General features: G+C 45.2%; 1 protein-coding gene across 2 annotated transcripts in view; it reads right to left on the minus strand.

Moving 5' to 3' along the window:
- Window positions 1–1,749: 1,749 nt before the first annotated feature.
- Window positions 1,750–16,563, minus strand: part of LOC147447045 (uncharacterized) — a 51,223-nt gene continuing 36,409 nt past the window's right edge. The window contains exons 2-6 of one of the 2 annotated variants that reach the window (XM_086522946.1): window positions 11,438–11,571; window positions 11,267–11,364; window positions 10,802–11,055; window positions 10,084–10,510; window positions 1,750–2,468 (exon numbers count right to left, since the gene is read on the minus strand). In XM_086522946.1, coding sequence (XP_086379072.1) covers window positions 2,384–2,468; window positions 10,084–10,510; window positions 10,802–11,055; window positions 11,267–11,364; window positions 11,438–11,571 — 998 coding nt within the window. In that variant the 3' untranslated portion in view covers window positions 1,750–2,383. Of the gene's footprint in view, window positions 2,469–10,083; window positions 11,056–11,266; window positions 11,365–11,437; window positions 11,572–16,563 lie in introns of both variants that reach the window. The other variant, XM_086522945.1, reaches the window with a different exon arrangement.

The following is a 16,563-nucleotide window of genomic DNA, read 5'->3' on the forward strand; positions in this document are numbered from 1 at the left end:
CGATGTGACAAAAGGCCAAGTGGCTCACTCCAAACCCTTCAACAGTCCTTTACTCGGGTTTGGGCTTGTCTATAAACTTTCCAATTGGTCATTTATGGAAGGTATCACTCTCTATTAAGCGGAGAAATAACGGCTAAGCCACTAGACGTTGGCCAGTTAGATACAAGACCGAGAAATTAGTCATTGTAAAAAAGGCTTCAATGGCTAATAGTTTAATCACAAGATGAATTTTGTCAAAAGAGTATGAAAGGTCTTTTTAAACAAATAAATAAAAGAAAGTTATAGCTCGTTGGAAGTTTGACCCATTACAGAATTCAAAATTTCAATGTGACACCCATCCTACCGCCGGAGAACGGGAGCAAGAGAGAGAATTCACCCACATGCACCAGCAACGAAGAGAGGTGCGGTGAGGGTGATCGAGTGCCAATCGGCCGGGGAACGCGCACATGCCTTGTGACGCCTGCCGTTTTAGTTAGAGAAGTGAAGAGAGAGACTGTCAGCAGCGTGCAGAGTTCCCGGATCAATCAAAAGTGCTCCCGCCACTCAAACGACTGGCGCTGAACATGAAGGCAGACCTAATGCCATGCCGGTTGCCGGAGGTGAAGAAGCGGTACATTGGCGTGGTGGGCCTCTGATGGGCTCACTATGCTTTTCCATCAGAAGGCGACTGCCGACGGCTTGCATGTGCGCAGGCTAATAAGAGGCAGTTCTTATTATTTTTTGGAGTGCCAAGTGTCAAACGTAGATATTTTTAGGACGTTCAACCTCCTTTAGTATGTGGTAAGATAAGAAGTAAGGAGGTGACAAAAGTCTGATATTTAACCAATCCATCATCACTAAGGATTTCTTGGCATGAGAAGACAGCTGCTTTGTGGGTCAACTGCAATGTTCGGGAAAAATCATTTTCTTACCCATACACATTTCTTTTTCTTGCCCTCTATTGCCATGCACTTTGTCTGCACAGGAGGCAGGCTGCATTTCCCTCACCTTACCTTGCCGCCGTCCGTTATGAACACGATGGTAGCGGAGGTAGGTGAAAACCTGCAAACTGCTACCCAGGTCGTCTGAACCAGTTAAATGAAGCAAGCATGGCGAGGGTGCTACCCCCTGCACGAAACTTATATAAGCTGAGATACACTTTTCCCGAACACTGGTCAGCTGTCCGCCTGACCAAGAATTTCTTCTTGCCTCGCTTGTGTCGCAACGCCTAGGAGGCACAAGAACTTAGGCGTAACCAAAGAACTTAGGCAATGGTTACGCGAGGCTTAGTTATCAGTTATTTGAACAAATAACTAAGCCTCATTCTTGGTTACACATAAAAAGGAGCATTAAATGACTTACTAAGCCTACCCTTTGTAACTATGCCGAATTTGGCATAGTTGTGAAGCTCAAGGCATAGTTGGGAAATGAATGCCAGACTTTGAGTGAAGCATGTGCCTACAATGAACCACCTTGATCAACATAGGGCTCAAACCCTCTCCAGTCAACTTCTCTCAGCGTCCAAAAGCACTGGGCTTCATGTGTTAACATCTAGCTCTCGGCATGTATTCCATCGCCAATTCTTCAATCCACACAAAAGCAACCACAGCCTTCATGGGCAGTTGGCAGTAACAGCCTTATAACTGCCCAACAGCATCCTTATGGAACAAAGATTGTTGGGATTCAAATTCAAGCTCATGGAACAAAGACACCAAAACCCATTTTGGCCATAGTTATGCACTTTCTAGAACCACCAACCAAGCTCTGATACAATGCTGTAATGTTAAATGAAAATATGAGAAAGATGAAATAGAGAAAGACACTCCAATAGTATTTTAAAGCTCCTAGCTATATTCGATTTCGACTCAGTGCAAGGAGGGTATCCTCTGTTGGTGGGTGTACATTATCTCAGTTGTCTTTGGCAGGTATTACAAACAAAATGCAGCGGTTCTAAGATAATGTTCACAAAGTTGTCTACATTTCACTCATTCGAAAAGGAGAAAAAATCAGGCAGGAATTGTCTCTTCGTGCTTGAGAAGCGACCCTCCCCACTATGCCGAGAGATGAATCAACCCGTAGACACAAATCTTCTCTTCCACACCCAGCTAGCTAGAGCTTTGATGAATTGAGCTTGTCCCACGAGGCTCCTGCAACATTCTTTGCCGAGTTCACCGCTTCGGATTTTGTCTTTCACAGATTGAAGCTCTCTTTCTACTCTGTTTTGGACCTACATAGCATATGGTGTAGATCCATAGTTGTGAATGAAGTCATAACAACATATTAATTCTATAATAGGGAATCTGTGCAGCCATCGATTTCATTTAAGGTGGCATTTTCGGCCTCCAGTACATAGCATATGGTGTAGATCCATAGTTGTGAATGAAGTCATAGCAACATATTAATTCTATACTAGGGAATCTGTGCAGCCATCGATTTCATTTAAGGTGTCATTTTCGGCCTCCAGTACATGGTTTAACGCAAATTGACACCTGTCAAAATGAAAACAGTCTAGAATCAGAGAAGAGCTCATAAAAGACGCAAACATCACCCTCTTCTTGAATAACCTTCGCACTCTCTCTCTCTCTCTCTCTCTCTCTCTCATACATGCTAGAGATCATATTGCTGGTTTGTTGGTCTTCATGTTCAACAGGGCCATGTGTGAGGGGTTTCCTGAGACTTGGAGTACGTCTAGGATTGTCCCCACTACTCCAGTCTAGAGATCCAACACTGCCACTAATTATCACACCATCATGATTGGCCACTCATTTGACAAGCTATATGCATCTATACTTGTGTCACGTTTGTGACTTAACTACATTACAATACTTACTCGTTGATGCAGATACGCGAAGTGCCATGCCAAGGAGGACCCCTACGCTTGGATGGTTGCGACTCTTCGCTCAAAGGACATGCCTCTTCGCCAAGAGCCACACTCCTTCGACAACTGGTCACACCCCTTCGCTCTACGGGTGCGACTCTTCGCCCAATGGTTGCAACTCTTCGCCGAAAGGATGTCTTTACGTCTAAAGTCATGTCTCTTCACCAAGAGACGTGTCTTTTCATTTGTGTCTATTCGTCTCCTATAGAAGGAGCCCTTGTATCACACAATCAATCAATCAAACACAGTCTTCTTAAGTCTTTCTTTGAGTTCAGTTCAGTTTCTTAAGTTTAATCATGAGTTTAAGTACTTAAATAGAGGATTAATACTTAGAATCCTCACAGTGGTATCAGAGCAAATTTTTTCCCGTGACCCGAAGGTTGTGAGCCTCTCACCCTCGCCGCTACCCTCTCCCCACCCCTTCCCGGAGTTGTATGGAAGAAGGAGAACGAATGAAATCCCCAAGATTTTTCCCTCTTTTCCCCCCGCACATGTGTTAAATTACCACTTTCGGGCAACACTAGTGTAATGCAAGATGCTCTCTTAAAGTCTCGGAGGTTCAACATGGCATTGATGGCGGTGCCCTGTCCCGTGTGACGCGTGGAGGTACTCAAACTAGCCCCCCCATGTCCCTTTTACCCTCTCGGAGCCTCTCCAAGTGATGCATCCCTTCGAAAGGACACAACTTTTAAAACATGCCCTTTCACATGGAAATGACCTTTTTCTTTTAAAAAAAGTGACCCTGGACTTTTTTTTAAACCTAACCATTGGGCACCCTCTCCTACCTCAAAAAACGGAAAAAAATAAATAATTTTTTTTTTTTCAGCCCCCCTCTTTGACGCGCGAGCATATCAGCCCCTCCCCTCTTCGATTGCGCACCTGAAACCAACCCCCCTTCCCTTCCTTGGGTGCGCCTCATCACCAGCCAGCCCCCCCCCCCCCCCCCCCCCCCCCTTGCGCGTGATGTGGGCTCGCGGTGTGCTCTCGAAGGCGGATTTGCATGGCTGTCCAGAAATTACAGCAGCAAAATACTTCAATTTTCAGCACCGAATGATCTTCTTCTTCGCCACTTTTACCTCCCAGGAGTGATGGTTATCAATCTCCCTTTCTAATGCTTGAGTACTACATGCTTTTTCAGCCCCCTCTGTGGTGAGCAGTTTTCATTCCCCTCAACAAGAAGAAACCCCTTTCATTAGCGTCCGAGCAAAGCCTTTCTTTTCATTAACGGTTCATGCTCGAGTATGGACTCTCACCTCTCATTGTGGAAGCATCGGGTAGCCGCCTTGGAACAAGACATCTCCTCACTTACAATGAAATTGGAGGCTCTCCGGCAACAATTGCAACAACCTTTTGGTATCAGACAGTTTTCGACGGTTTCTTAGCAATCTATGTCTCACCCTCAGCATGTTTCTTCCATAGTTACATGGGACGGCGGGTCGGGGTCGGGAATGGGGTCGGGAACGGGGTCGAGACGGCAAAAGTCAGGAAACAAGGACGGGGGTCGGAACGGCAAAAAAAAAAAAAGAGTTTTTTTGGCATTTTTTGACCTACACACATGCCACACACATAGAGCATCACTTTGACCATAAATTTACACTAAATAGACCAAAGAACACGAGTCATATAGGCTGAAATGTGCTAATAAAACATCGATGATCGATGGATACAAAATGAGAAGTGCATGCCACAAGGGCTCAAGAGTCAACAAGCCTAAAGGACTTAGGACAAGCCTGAGGCCTCAAGGATAACAAAAAGTACAAAGGGCTATGTAGTAGGTAGAGTCGTAGACTCAAGAGTCTAGACTCGAGAGTCGAGTGATCAATGATCATCAAACTCAAGAAGTGCTCGCCTGCTGAATCTCCACATCGTCGTCGTAGTCGAGATCGTCAGCGACGTGTGAGGGCTCGGGAGGCTCGCATTGAGGCTCGAAATCCTTCTCTAGCTCCTCCAAAAGAGTATCGGCCATAGATGGATTCTCTTGTGCCATCTCCCACTCAGTGAAAGGATCTGCCTTGTGTGTGACGCTCTTGGCAAGCATGCGCAAGTTAGCACTCACAAACACCAAATCATTGGCCCTCTGAACCCCAAGGCGATTCCTCTTCTTAGAGGCAATGTGGCTGTACACACTCCATAGTTGCTCCAAGCAACTAGTGGTACATGCTTGGCTAAGGACACGAACAGCCAAGCGCTGCAAATGTGGGCCATCTCCTCCATAGTCCTCCCACCACAAAACCGAGCCAATCTTGTTGCGATCAAGCTGTGCATCTACACATCCATAGGAACCCTTCTTTTGCCTGTAGTTGAGTAGCTCGTCTCTAATCTTGCGCCTAATGTCACTGCTAGGCTCAAGGCGCTCCAATGCAAGCCGCCATCCTTTGCTCACCTCCTTGTCGGTCTCTTGACGCCTTCCTTGAAACTCAGGGTCAAGCACATAAGCTGCCGCATGAAGTGGAGAGTAGTATCCATTCCACCTCGACTCACACAAGCCATGAATCTCCGCATACTGAACAAGGTCAGGCACAAGCTTCTCAAGTGCCTCTATCATCCGATCCATGGCTTCATAGACTTTGCCAACGCATGGCTGCAAGCCATCCACCACTCGAAGTAGGTGTAGAATAGGCTTGACCATGGCGTCAAGAGTCTTCACCTCCTCCCACCAAGCGGCGTCGTCGGCCCATTCTCGGCATTTCAATCCTACTGCTGATGTAGACTCCGGCATGGCCTGGAACTCATCACTGAGAAAGAGGCCCCTTAAGGCTCCGCCACATGTAGACAAGCGGCCTAGCATAAGCCAATTAAATGCAAATCTTGTCTCTGAATATTTGAGCAAGGACAAGTGGCTCCTCTTTGAGAATTCATGGCGCGCTTTTTGATGGTTGAGCACAAAGGAGACAATTCGAGAGGCGTCACCAATGGTGGGTGAAATCCATGACAAGTTCCCTATGTCCTTGAGGAGGTTATTGAGGCAATGTGCCATGCAAAATGTGACATGGATGCTGGGATACATGCCTTCAATGATAGCTCCGGCTGCCCTATTTGACGCCTCTCCATCTACAACCATACAAAGGACATTCTCCGGGCCGGTGATCTCTATGGTGCTTGTCCACTCCGCAGCAAGCATCTCGGCGGCCTTGCCACTATCGGATGCATCATTTGACTCCACAAAGTACATCTCCCCCCGAGAGTAGGCCACCACCCCGTGGATGGACCGCTTGCGGGTGTCGCTCCATCCATCTACAAGAAGAGAGACGCCATTGGTCTCCCACAAATCCTTTGTTGCTTGGGCCGCTTGCTCCACGGCAAGCTTCTCTTTGTCAAGGAGGGTGGTGCGAAGCCTCTCCGATGAAGGTGGCACATAAGAGAAGCCATATTCCCCTATTTTCGTAACCATGGTTCGAAAGTATGGAGACCTATCCACACAAAATAGAGCATGTTGTGTTAGTATGGAGAGTCGAGAGTCGAGAAGTTATAACCCATTATGAATACAAAATGGAAGATTGCAATGTGCATATGCCAAGGGAAACTCACCGCGAAGCATGGAAGGCAATGTGGTCGTGGAAGAAGAATCGGGCAACCGACCTATCCACCTCTTCCTTCAATTTAGGATTCCAATTTTCGTTGAGAGTGGTTTGGCGATGCGGAACGGAAGAGGACGGTGTATATCCATGGCTCTTGAAGGTTCGAGCGATGTCGTCAAGGTTGGCTTCCCTTTGCTCTCGCGGAGTCGCCGTGGCGGAGGGATCAACGGCAACAAAACGGCCCCTCTTGGCCGCTTCCGCAACCTCATACACCGTGAGCTTCTCAAGAAGATCCAAACTCTTCTCGGGAGCTACATGAGGGCAAAACTTCACCTCGTGACCGGGTTCATGAAGAAGATGGGCTCGCACTTTGTTTGAACCACCCGATCTCTTGTATGGACATAGCTTGCACGTCCATGGTCTTGCACCGCCACCTTTGCCACGCGAGCTAAAGTCGACTTCATCCCACCACGACCACGTTTGCACGGCGGGCCTCCTCCGAGAAGAAGTGGCTTGAGAAGTGGAGTTGGCTTGAGATGACATGATGGTTAGAGACTCAAGAGAGTAGAGCTTAGAAGTTAGAAGAGTAAGAGGAGAGCTTGTGTGGAGAGAGAGTAGAGGAGAGCTTCAAAGTGGGTAGAAGAGAGAGAGGAGAGCTTCAAAGTTCAAACTTGAGCCTTGAGCTTGAGGGAAATGGAATGAGCTTGAGCCTTGAGCTTGAGGGAAATTCCGAAATGGAATGAGCATTGAGCATTGAGACTATGAGTATTAAGAGGCCCAAGGGAGCCTTTTATAGCCTCCCCAGGGCCAAGGCTCCAAAAATATGGCAGTTGGGGCTGCATAGAGCCGTTGCAAACGGTCAAAAACAAGCATATTTTTGAATCTGTTCCGGTCCGACCCCGGTCCGTCCATCCTGCGACCCGCCCATCCGGCCCGTTTTCCGTCCGTCCCTCGGCGTTCCCAACCGTTCCCGGCCCGGTTACGGCCGTTCCCGGCCCTAGGGCCCGTCCCCCCCGTCCCCTGTAACTATGGTTTCTTCAGAGACAACCCAACACAAACTCACTTTGCTTCAGCAACAACATGCTCAGAAGCAACATTCTTTGCAGCATGACTGTTATAACAAGCCTCAACCTCAAAATGATCATCGGCAAAAGCAGCAACATGAAGCTTGCAGAAGATCTCCCCTTGAAGAGCATTCAACCTCTTCGAAGTGGGCTCACATAGTGGCACATATTTCCGACCCTAGTCAAGTACTCGGTCGTGAACGCCGCAACGCTGGACAAGTTCCCCCTTGCGAGCCATGCCATGCTCCTCTCACTCTGGAAGCCTTAATACCCGCTGATAAAGCTGAAGATTCAAGAGATTTTAGTTCATGTGTGGCATCCCAAACGCACACAACTTCTTTGGTTGTGGTCTAGGCAAAAACAAAAGCCTCATCACCGCCCTTGCAGAATGAAGTCTTTGTTTCTGATGAGATAACTGATGCTGTGGTGAATGATAATTCTTCAAACTTGAAGATACCAATTCTTACCTTCAATGATACAATGGATAAAACGGATACAAAATCTTGCAGCACGACTTCAGTCGCTGCAATTGAATATTTGGACACAACTTGTTTCACAGATAAACCTTTACAGATGGAAGTACCTCCAAACACTACTATGTCTCAGTCTACAACATCCCTTCATGAGGATTTTACTGTTCCAAACAAACCAATGGAATACCTTACAAATTTCCAACCAGTGGTCATCACTCAACAGAAAACGCAAGTCAGTTTACCAATTTCACTCGAAGCAGATACAGATTCAATCTTTTATTGGACAAAGCTCGAAGTTACAAATGACTTTGACAAAAGCACTAATCAAGTTGCAGATGTGATACTGATACTTTTGAAAAAGATAAGACAAGTTGCAGATATGATCAGTTTTCAGTTTGGCAAAATAGTCATGATCAATAACAGTGCCATGAGGTGGGAATTAACAAAAAGAGCTTTGGATGCAGAAGCACAACAATAATACATTTCCTCCTCACGGAGTTTCTACAACTACCCTGAGTTTTATTTTAAGAGGGAGGGAATGTCACGTTTGTGACTTAACTACATTACAATACTTACTCGTTGATGCAGATACGCGAAGTGCCATGCCAAGGAGGACCCCTACGCTTGGATGGTTGCGACTCTTCGCTCAAAGGACATGCCTCTTCGCCAAGAGCCACACTCCTTCGACAACTGGTCACACCCCTTCGCTCTACGGGTGCGACTCTTCGCCCAATGGTTGCAGCTCTTCGCCGAAACGATGTCTTTACGTCTAAAGTCATGTCTCTTCACCAAGAGACGTGTCTTTTCATTTGTGTCTATTCGTCTCCTATAGAAGGAGCCCTTGTATCACACAATCAATCAATCAAACACAGAGTCTTCTTAAGTCTTTCTTTGAGTTCAGTTCAGTTTCTTAAGTCTTAATCATGAGTTTAAGTACTTAATAGAGGATTAATACTTAGAATCCTCACAACTTGAGCATGAGTAGATGGGCAGAGAGAGGTGTGTACAATCTTGAAGGCAAGCTGGATTCAGGAGGGAATTCTTTACACTTGATCATATCTTCACGCTTAGAGCGATCATTTAAGAGGGTAGAGCACATGGGAGGAGGATTTATTGTAGCTTTGTGGATTTCTGCAAAGCCTTTGAGACAGTCCGGAGATCCCATCAATATACAGTCCAAACAAAGTCGGAGAAAGTGGGCATCCTTGTTTCACCCCAATAGTAGAGTAAATAGGGTCTAAAGATCCTCTACTGTCCGTACTCTCCCTATAACTATCTCATACAATGCCACGATACCCTATACAAGCTCGTGTGGAACTCCCAAGTCATGTAGCCGCTGTATCAACCTAGATTTCTGACTATATTGAGGCTCTAGGGAATACATGGGCACAGTTGTCAGGTACATGGATACCTCTATTTCTTTAGCCGATGATATTGTGCTTGTTTCAGATTCTCTGGAGGGTATGTTGAGACATTTAGATGTGTCAAATGGTTATGCCTCTTCGTCAGTTTTGGTAAAACCAAGGTTATGGTATTCAATACTACAACACAATGGGTCAGGAGATCAGCACCTATTTCTACGTATGGTCAGAGGATATATTGACAGATGCAGTTTTAGGAGCCACACACTAAGTTGTGGCTATTTGACACTTTGGTCACTTCTACCGTGGAGTGTAGATATGAGGGCCTGGATCATCAAAGTAGATCAGGGCGCACATATGATGGATGGAGATCCATTGAACTTGTATCCATAATCTCCAGGCTGATCCGGGTGAAAGCCTCATTGCCACATGAGATTATCAGAGCTGACATGAGTGCACCACATGTCATCGCAACAACTTGCCAGTGAGCGAGATACTTCACGTTGGTTTGCACAGATATCATCTTCGTTTGAGCCACATGGATTTAGTATGGACAGGTTGCGTACATTGGTGCTGATGCCAGAGAGAGACTTAAACCTCTCAAAGCAGCCAATGTGGACTGAGAGACCAAAACAGTGCATCTCATTTAAGGAAATAGAAAAACCAACCTACAGCTAAAAGACTAAATATTGCCTATTTACAAGTACATCCATAGTCCAAAAGACACAGGATATCATTCAAACGTCCTCTCTATGTGTCTCTCTCATGGAAAGATGTATACTTGCATATTGAGAGGGATAGAAGACTAACCTCCATGGCATATGATCCAGAAACATAGACGTAGAAATAACGAGATTCTGAAAGTCTGTTCTGTCCTTGATAAAAGCACGGTGCTGGTGGCCCTGCTGCACTTTCTTGCCCCAGAAATCCCACGAAGGCGAACTTCTTGATTGACTTTCTGGAACTATATGTACAATTAACCCTGGCATAAATATCTCACAGTAATCATCGTGCTCTCCAAAATGGCATGCACACAATGTTTGAGCCATGGCATTACTCTCACGATGAAGTGGAGCCTCCCCTATTTGTCCACTCTCAATGATAGAACATATATCCCCAGTTGAGTGTTTCACATCATCCTCAACCACAGAATGTGAAGTACAAGGATCTCTATGCTCTTCAATATTATCTCTAAATAAAACCTCTGACTCCTCATCATCATTGTTCTCATCTCTGCCTGCATTCACACAAAGGACATTCTCTTTATCAAGTAACTCATGATCAACTGTTAAAGATGACACTGGCATACGCCTTTCACCATCTCCAATGAACACAAAGCTCTCCACATAATTTAATAAATCTGTAGAAGCTTGTTTGCCATGCCCATTCAGTCCTTTTGAAACAACCTTCAAAGAATGAGAAAGCTGGGGCCTACATTGTGGCAAGTCAAAGAGAAGACTTCTTGGAGAGCTATTGCTTGACATATGAACCATGCAGTGGCATAAATGGGAGCAAAGGTAAATGCCACCTCTTAATCTTAAGCTGAATCGCCTGCCCTTGTGTTTGCTGAGTGGATTCACAACAGTAACATCCTTGATAACTGCTTGAGTGTTGTCAGGGAGTATGACAGGTTGTTGTGGTCCAAGAATCCGCCGTACCAATTTTGTTACAGTTCCCAAATCCAAGCTAGGCTCCGAGGCCAAGGCGTTGACAGCAGCAATACGTAACCGTTTGATAGAGGAGATAGACAGTCTTGAAGAAAACTCATCATTGTATACAATGCTGCAAATGCAAGATGGAGATCACTGAACATCTTTGTTACTAAAGCTACAAATATGTAGTATTCATATTTAGTGCCCTGAATGTCAAAGAGCCCCACGATGAAAAACTATTAAAATGCAGCCCAAAAACTAACTGATGTTATACATGATTAACTTAATTCATTTTATGTTTTGTCGATTTTTAGCTCGTTGCCAAAATCAAACTTACACACCTTGTTACGAAATCAGAGCATGCATCTGCAACCGAAGCATCTACACAAGGCAAGACACCATATCCATACGCATGAACTTGAGGATAGCGTGCATAGAACTGGCGGTAGAAAAACCTCTAATTAAATTGTGTCTATAACATCTAGCGTATTAAGACTGAAGAAATTTAATACCCTTAATGCTGCAAGGGCCGCAATTGAACCACCCAGTGAGTGACCAACAAATTGTAGTAAGTAGCCTTCACACTCTCCACCAGGTCCAAGGAGTTTCAAAAGAATTCCCGGTTCCTTTGTAGCATGACTGTTTTCTGGTCAACACAAAAAAACATAAGACTTCGCTACAAGGACTTGTGCTGCCATAACCTTTCCTTCACATTTTAGAAACTCACAAAATGAAACAGCTAGAAAGAAAGAAAGGAAGGAAGAGAGATCTATGTACTCCTATAAAAGACCAATTGGCCTATGAGACAAATATGAAATCACATCCATGTCTGATGCCATCTCATCAGGAGAAAAAAGTTGAAATAGCTTCCTAAACTCGAGCGAAGAGCTACAGAACTCAATTGAATTCCAGTCTAGGCTGTTTCTGGTCTGATGAACAGAACTTAGACAGTCCATTTATAAAAGACATCTTGAGGAAAAACGAAAAATAGGCATTGTCAAGCTGGGAAATGGGAGAATTGTGTTGAACAGTTTGTCACTTGTGGTTCAATCTTTCAAGGAGTTGAAAGGTGGCAGCATAAATGAGAAGTTATATTAAGCATATTCAAAAGGCCAAAATGACTTGTGAGACCAAACTGATATAATTCTCGTCGATCTAATACAATGCTTGGGTACAAAATAAAATGAAGTAAAACAAAAGCTAAATGAACAACAGTGTCCGAGGATGTCCGGCATCGGGTGCTGTCCGAGGATGTACTGCATCGGTCGTTGAAAAATATAGTCAATGTCCGCGCCGGTAAATAGTCGTACTGGATGTCTCCCATGCCGTGCTAGAGTAGTCTTGATCCTCTAATGGAGCTTCCGTCGATGTCATGGTGGCCCTCGTAGGCGTGGGCATCTAGCTCTCCCAAGCTCAATATATATGTCAGTCAATATACATTTGGTTGTCACGTGACACATCCAACCCTATGTGTCCGTGGACAAGCTACAGCACGACAAGGGTTAAGTCAGTCCAGTCAGTCTAGATTTAGAAGTGATCTGGCACTTTTGTGAGTCTGTTCGCAGACCATGCATGTCCAGACACTTAGTGTAGATGCATCCTCTAGTTGTACACAACATGATCATAAGCATTCCCATCAGAATCCTTCAGGGGAATTTTCCAGTGCATTTAGCCTATCTTCCCTATTTTTGACATTTTTCACTTATTATTTTTAAGTGACTTTTGTTGGAAAGTAGGTAGGGCAAATTGAGTAAGTTTGTATATAAGCAAACCTAGACTAGCACCAATTGGCAAAAGAGGTAGCAGGAGCACTCGCTCAATAGGCAACTTCTCAGCAGAACCCCAAGCCCTAGAGTTTTTGCTCCACAGCAACCACCTAGTGTTTTTGGACCAGATCAGCCAGCGTTTTTGCTTTTGCAGATCCCTGGCGACAGAAGACTCAACAAGAGACCTAGCGTTTTGCAGTTGCAGGCCATCCGGCGACAACAGAACCATTTTCAGCCCTAGCGTTTTTTATTTGCAGATCAGCCCCAGCGTTTTGCAGATTCACCGCGACAGAACACCAAGAAGCATCAGCGTTTTCAGTTTTCGGCCCTTAGACACCGCAGATCAAGTCCCGAACCTCGCAGATTTCACCTTCCCGTAGCAGTTCCTCGCCGCACGGTCAGTTTCCGCAAGGTTTACAGTTTCAGCCCAGAAAACGAAGATTTCAGCATCTGCGTTTTCAGCGCGTCGTCGTCGCATCGTCTCCATCGACATTGTCACCGACATAAAGTCAGAATTCAGCAGATAAAGATTTGCAGATTTGAGCCATCAGCGTTTTTTGGGACAACAGCGAATCAGGGACAAAATTCAGCCATCAGCGTTTTTGGACAACAGATAGGAAGCATCAAATTTCAGCCCTTAGATCGGTCTCGCCATCCCCGTCGTCGTCGTCCATTAGCCTACACTTGCATCAGTCACATGCATTCAATTTGTACTAGTTTGTGCAATCAATAGTAGACCACTCTCACCGACGAGAGTGGAGCCTTCAGAGGAGGGTTTTACAACGTCTCTGGTGTTTTATTCTATGTTTAGCCTCCCCTTGTGTCTCTTTTCACTCATTGAGAGCGGACCGTGCACTTAGCGGCCGGCCAATCAACGTGAGGTGGGAAAAAGCAACCTTGGTGTGAGTGCAAGGCCGCCAAGGGGTGCGCCCGTAGAAAAGAGAAGAACTCGGGTGAAGAGAAGATGCTTCTCAAACACGGTTTGCAAGCGAAAGAAAACCTCAAGAACCTCAAGACCCTCAAGAACCTCAAGACCCTCAAGAACCCAAGACCCGCAAGAACCCAAGTTCCTCGTGAACTTAAGAACCCAAGACCACAAGAACCCACGACTTCAGAATGGTCATGACTCGAAGCAGAATGGATACTTCGCTTAGAGGTAATGAGCATGAGAGAGGTGAAGAAGAATTTTCCCCACCAGGAGATTTTTCCGACCCTCCCCCTTCCCCATCTACATCAAGGATTGCACTAACTCCTATGGAGGCTTTGGACCATATGTTTATGGAAAGGATGTTAGAACGCGAAGCAAGAAGAGAAGAAAGAAAAGCAGAAATGGAGCGCGAACACCAAGAAAGAATGGCAGCCATAGCGCGTGAGCGCGAGCAAGCACGCTTTGAAGCCAAAGAACGACAAGCCAGATTGGATCGTGAGCGCGCAGAAAGACAAGCAGAGAACAAAGCAATACAAGAACAGAGCGACCGACAAAACAAAGAGTTCTGGCGACTCTATTCTCAAGTTCAGGCACAGATGCAAGAGATTTGGGGAAAGGAGACTCTCTCAGTCTCTTCTTCTCCCAATCATGACACACAAGATTTTCATGATTATGAGAAGCATGATGAATTGAATGATAATGATGAGCATGATGATGATTCGATTGACGATGATAAGCATGATGATTTAAATGATGATGATAAGCATGATAATTTGCAAGATCAAGATGTGATTTCTCACAAGCATGATGAGTTGCATGAAGATGATGTGATTGTTCACAAAGATGATGTGTTAGTTGATGCTTTTTCATGCGAAGCTAACCTTGTTGTAGATTCGGTCAATCACGAAGAACCGATCTTGGCTTTCGAGTCAAGGTCCAAAGAACCCCCATAGGACGATTCGATCATTCAGGACGAATCGATCTTGGCTCTCGAGCCTAGGTCCAAAGAACCCTCACAGGAAGTATTATATGTTCGCATGATTGATACGCATGCATTGTACGAGTGTTTCATTCGTGATCGTTTCCTGTATTTTAGTCAGCGTCTTTGTGTGATCCCTTTTCCTAGGCATGACATATTGTACGTTGCGCACGTTTCACTCATGAATGAGCACGAATGTATACGGATTTTTCATGAAAAGCTGAAAAGTATGTATGTAAGGAAATCACATTCCATGTCTCTTCCTTGGCATGACACAGTTGTAGAAAGAGCACATGAAAGTATGAGCACCAAGCATGGGTATTTCCGTTGTGAATTGCCACAGTTGATTGCTCTAGATCATTAGAGAAAAATTCGATCTCATTGTTTGCGTGCATGTGGTGAACGGTTTAGCACTCCGTCTCTTTGTTCATCTACATTGCATGCACAGTCTTTTAGGAAGACAAGATTTTTTCCACTCACTTTACATGGAATGGGTATGTTCATGTTTTTATGTTGGAAGTGGTTTCAAGAATTTTCAGCCCTAGAGATTCTTGAAGAAGAAAGAAGCATGACTCCCGACGAAGTTGAAGCAAGAAAGGAGACTTAGAAGATTTTGTGTCGCTTTCAGCGCGGCCCAAAGAAGCAAGCTTTGCAGACCTTTATGAAGTTCAAGTACCGCACGACCCACACATCAGAGTGGGCCGACGAAGAGTCCCTTCCAGGATTCCGGATGCTATTGGCAATCTCCCTCGACGCCATACAGTTCGGTACCAGTATCTCACTTTGAAAAGGAGGGGATGTCACGTGACACATCCAACCCTATGTGTCCGTGGACAAGCTACAGCACGACAAGGGTTCAATCAATCCAGTCAATCTAGATTTAGAGGTGATCTGGCACTTTTGTGAGTCTGTTCACAGACTGTGCATGTCCAGACACTTAGTGTAGATGCATATCCTCTGGTTGCACACAGCATGATCATAAGCATTCCCATCAGAATCCTTCAGGGGAATTTTCCAATGCATTTAGCCTATTTTCCCTATTTTTGACATTTTCACTTATTATTTTTAAGTGACTTTTGTTGAAAAGTAGGTAGGGCAAATTGAGTAAGTTTGTATATAAGCAAACCTAAACTAACACTAATTGGCAGAAGAGGTAGCAGGAGCACTCGCTCAACAAGCAACTTCTCAGCAGAACCCCAAGCCCTAGCGTTTTTGTTCCACAGCAACCACCTAGTGTTTTTGGACCAGATCAGCCAGCGTTTTTGCTTTTGCAGATCCCTGGCGACAAAAGACTCAACAAGAGACCTAGCGTTTTGCAGTTGCAGGCCATCCGGCGACAACAGAACCATTTTCAGCCCTAGCGTTTTTGGTTTGCAGATCAGCCCCAGCATTTTGCAGATTCACCACGACAGAACACCAAGAAGCATCAGCGTTTTCAGTTTTCAGCCCTTAGACACTGCAGATCAAGTCCCGAACCTCGCAGATCTCACCTTCCCGCAGCAGTCCCTCGCCGCAAGGTCAGTTTCCGCATCGTCGCCATCGACATCGTCACCAACATAAAGTCAGAATTCAGCAGATAAAGATTTGCAGATTTCAGCCATCAGCATTTTTTGGGACAGCAGTGAATCAGGAACAGAATTCAGTCATTAGCGTTTTTGGACAGCAAATAGGAAGCATCAAATTTCAGCCCTTATATCAGTCTCGCCATCCCCGTCGTCGTCATCTATTAGCATAGACTTGCATCAGTCACATGCATTCAGTTTGTACCAGTTTGTGCAATCAATAGTAGACCACTCTCATCGACGAGAGTGGGGCCTTCGGAGGAGGGTTTTACAACATCTTTGGTGTCGTATTCTCTTCTCTCTCTATCTCTCAGTCTCATACACTTGCATGCACAGTGTCCATTCACTTGTTTGTGATCATTGCACTCTCTCATTAAGAACGGAAGGCTCTACCTTCCATAAG

The sequence above is a fragment of the Adiantum capillus-veneris genome, chromosome 11 (assembly GCF_014529385.1).
Source record: "Adiantum capillus-veneris isolate H3 chromosome 11, ASM1452938v2, whole genome shotgun sequence".
In the NCBI taxonomy this organism is placed as follows: domain Eukaryota; kingdom Viridiplantae; phylum Streptophyta; class Polypodiopsida; order Polypodiales; family Pteridaceae; genus Adiantum; species Adiantum capillus-veneris.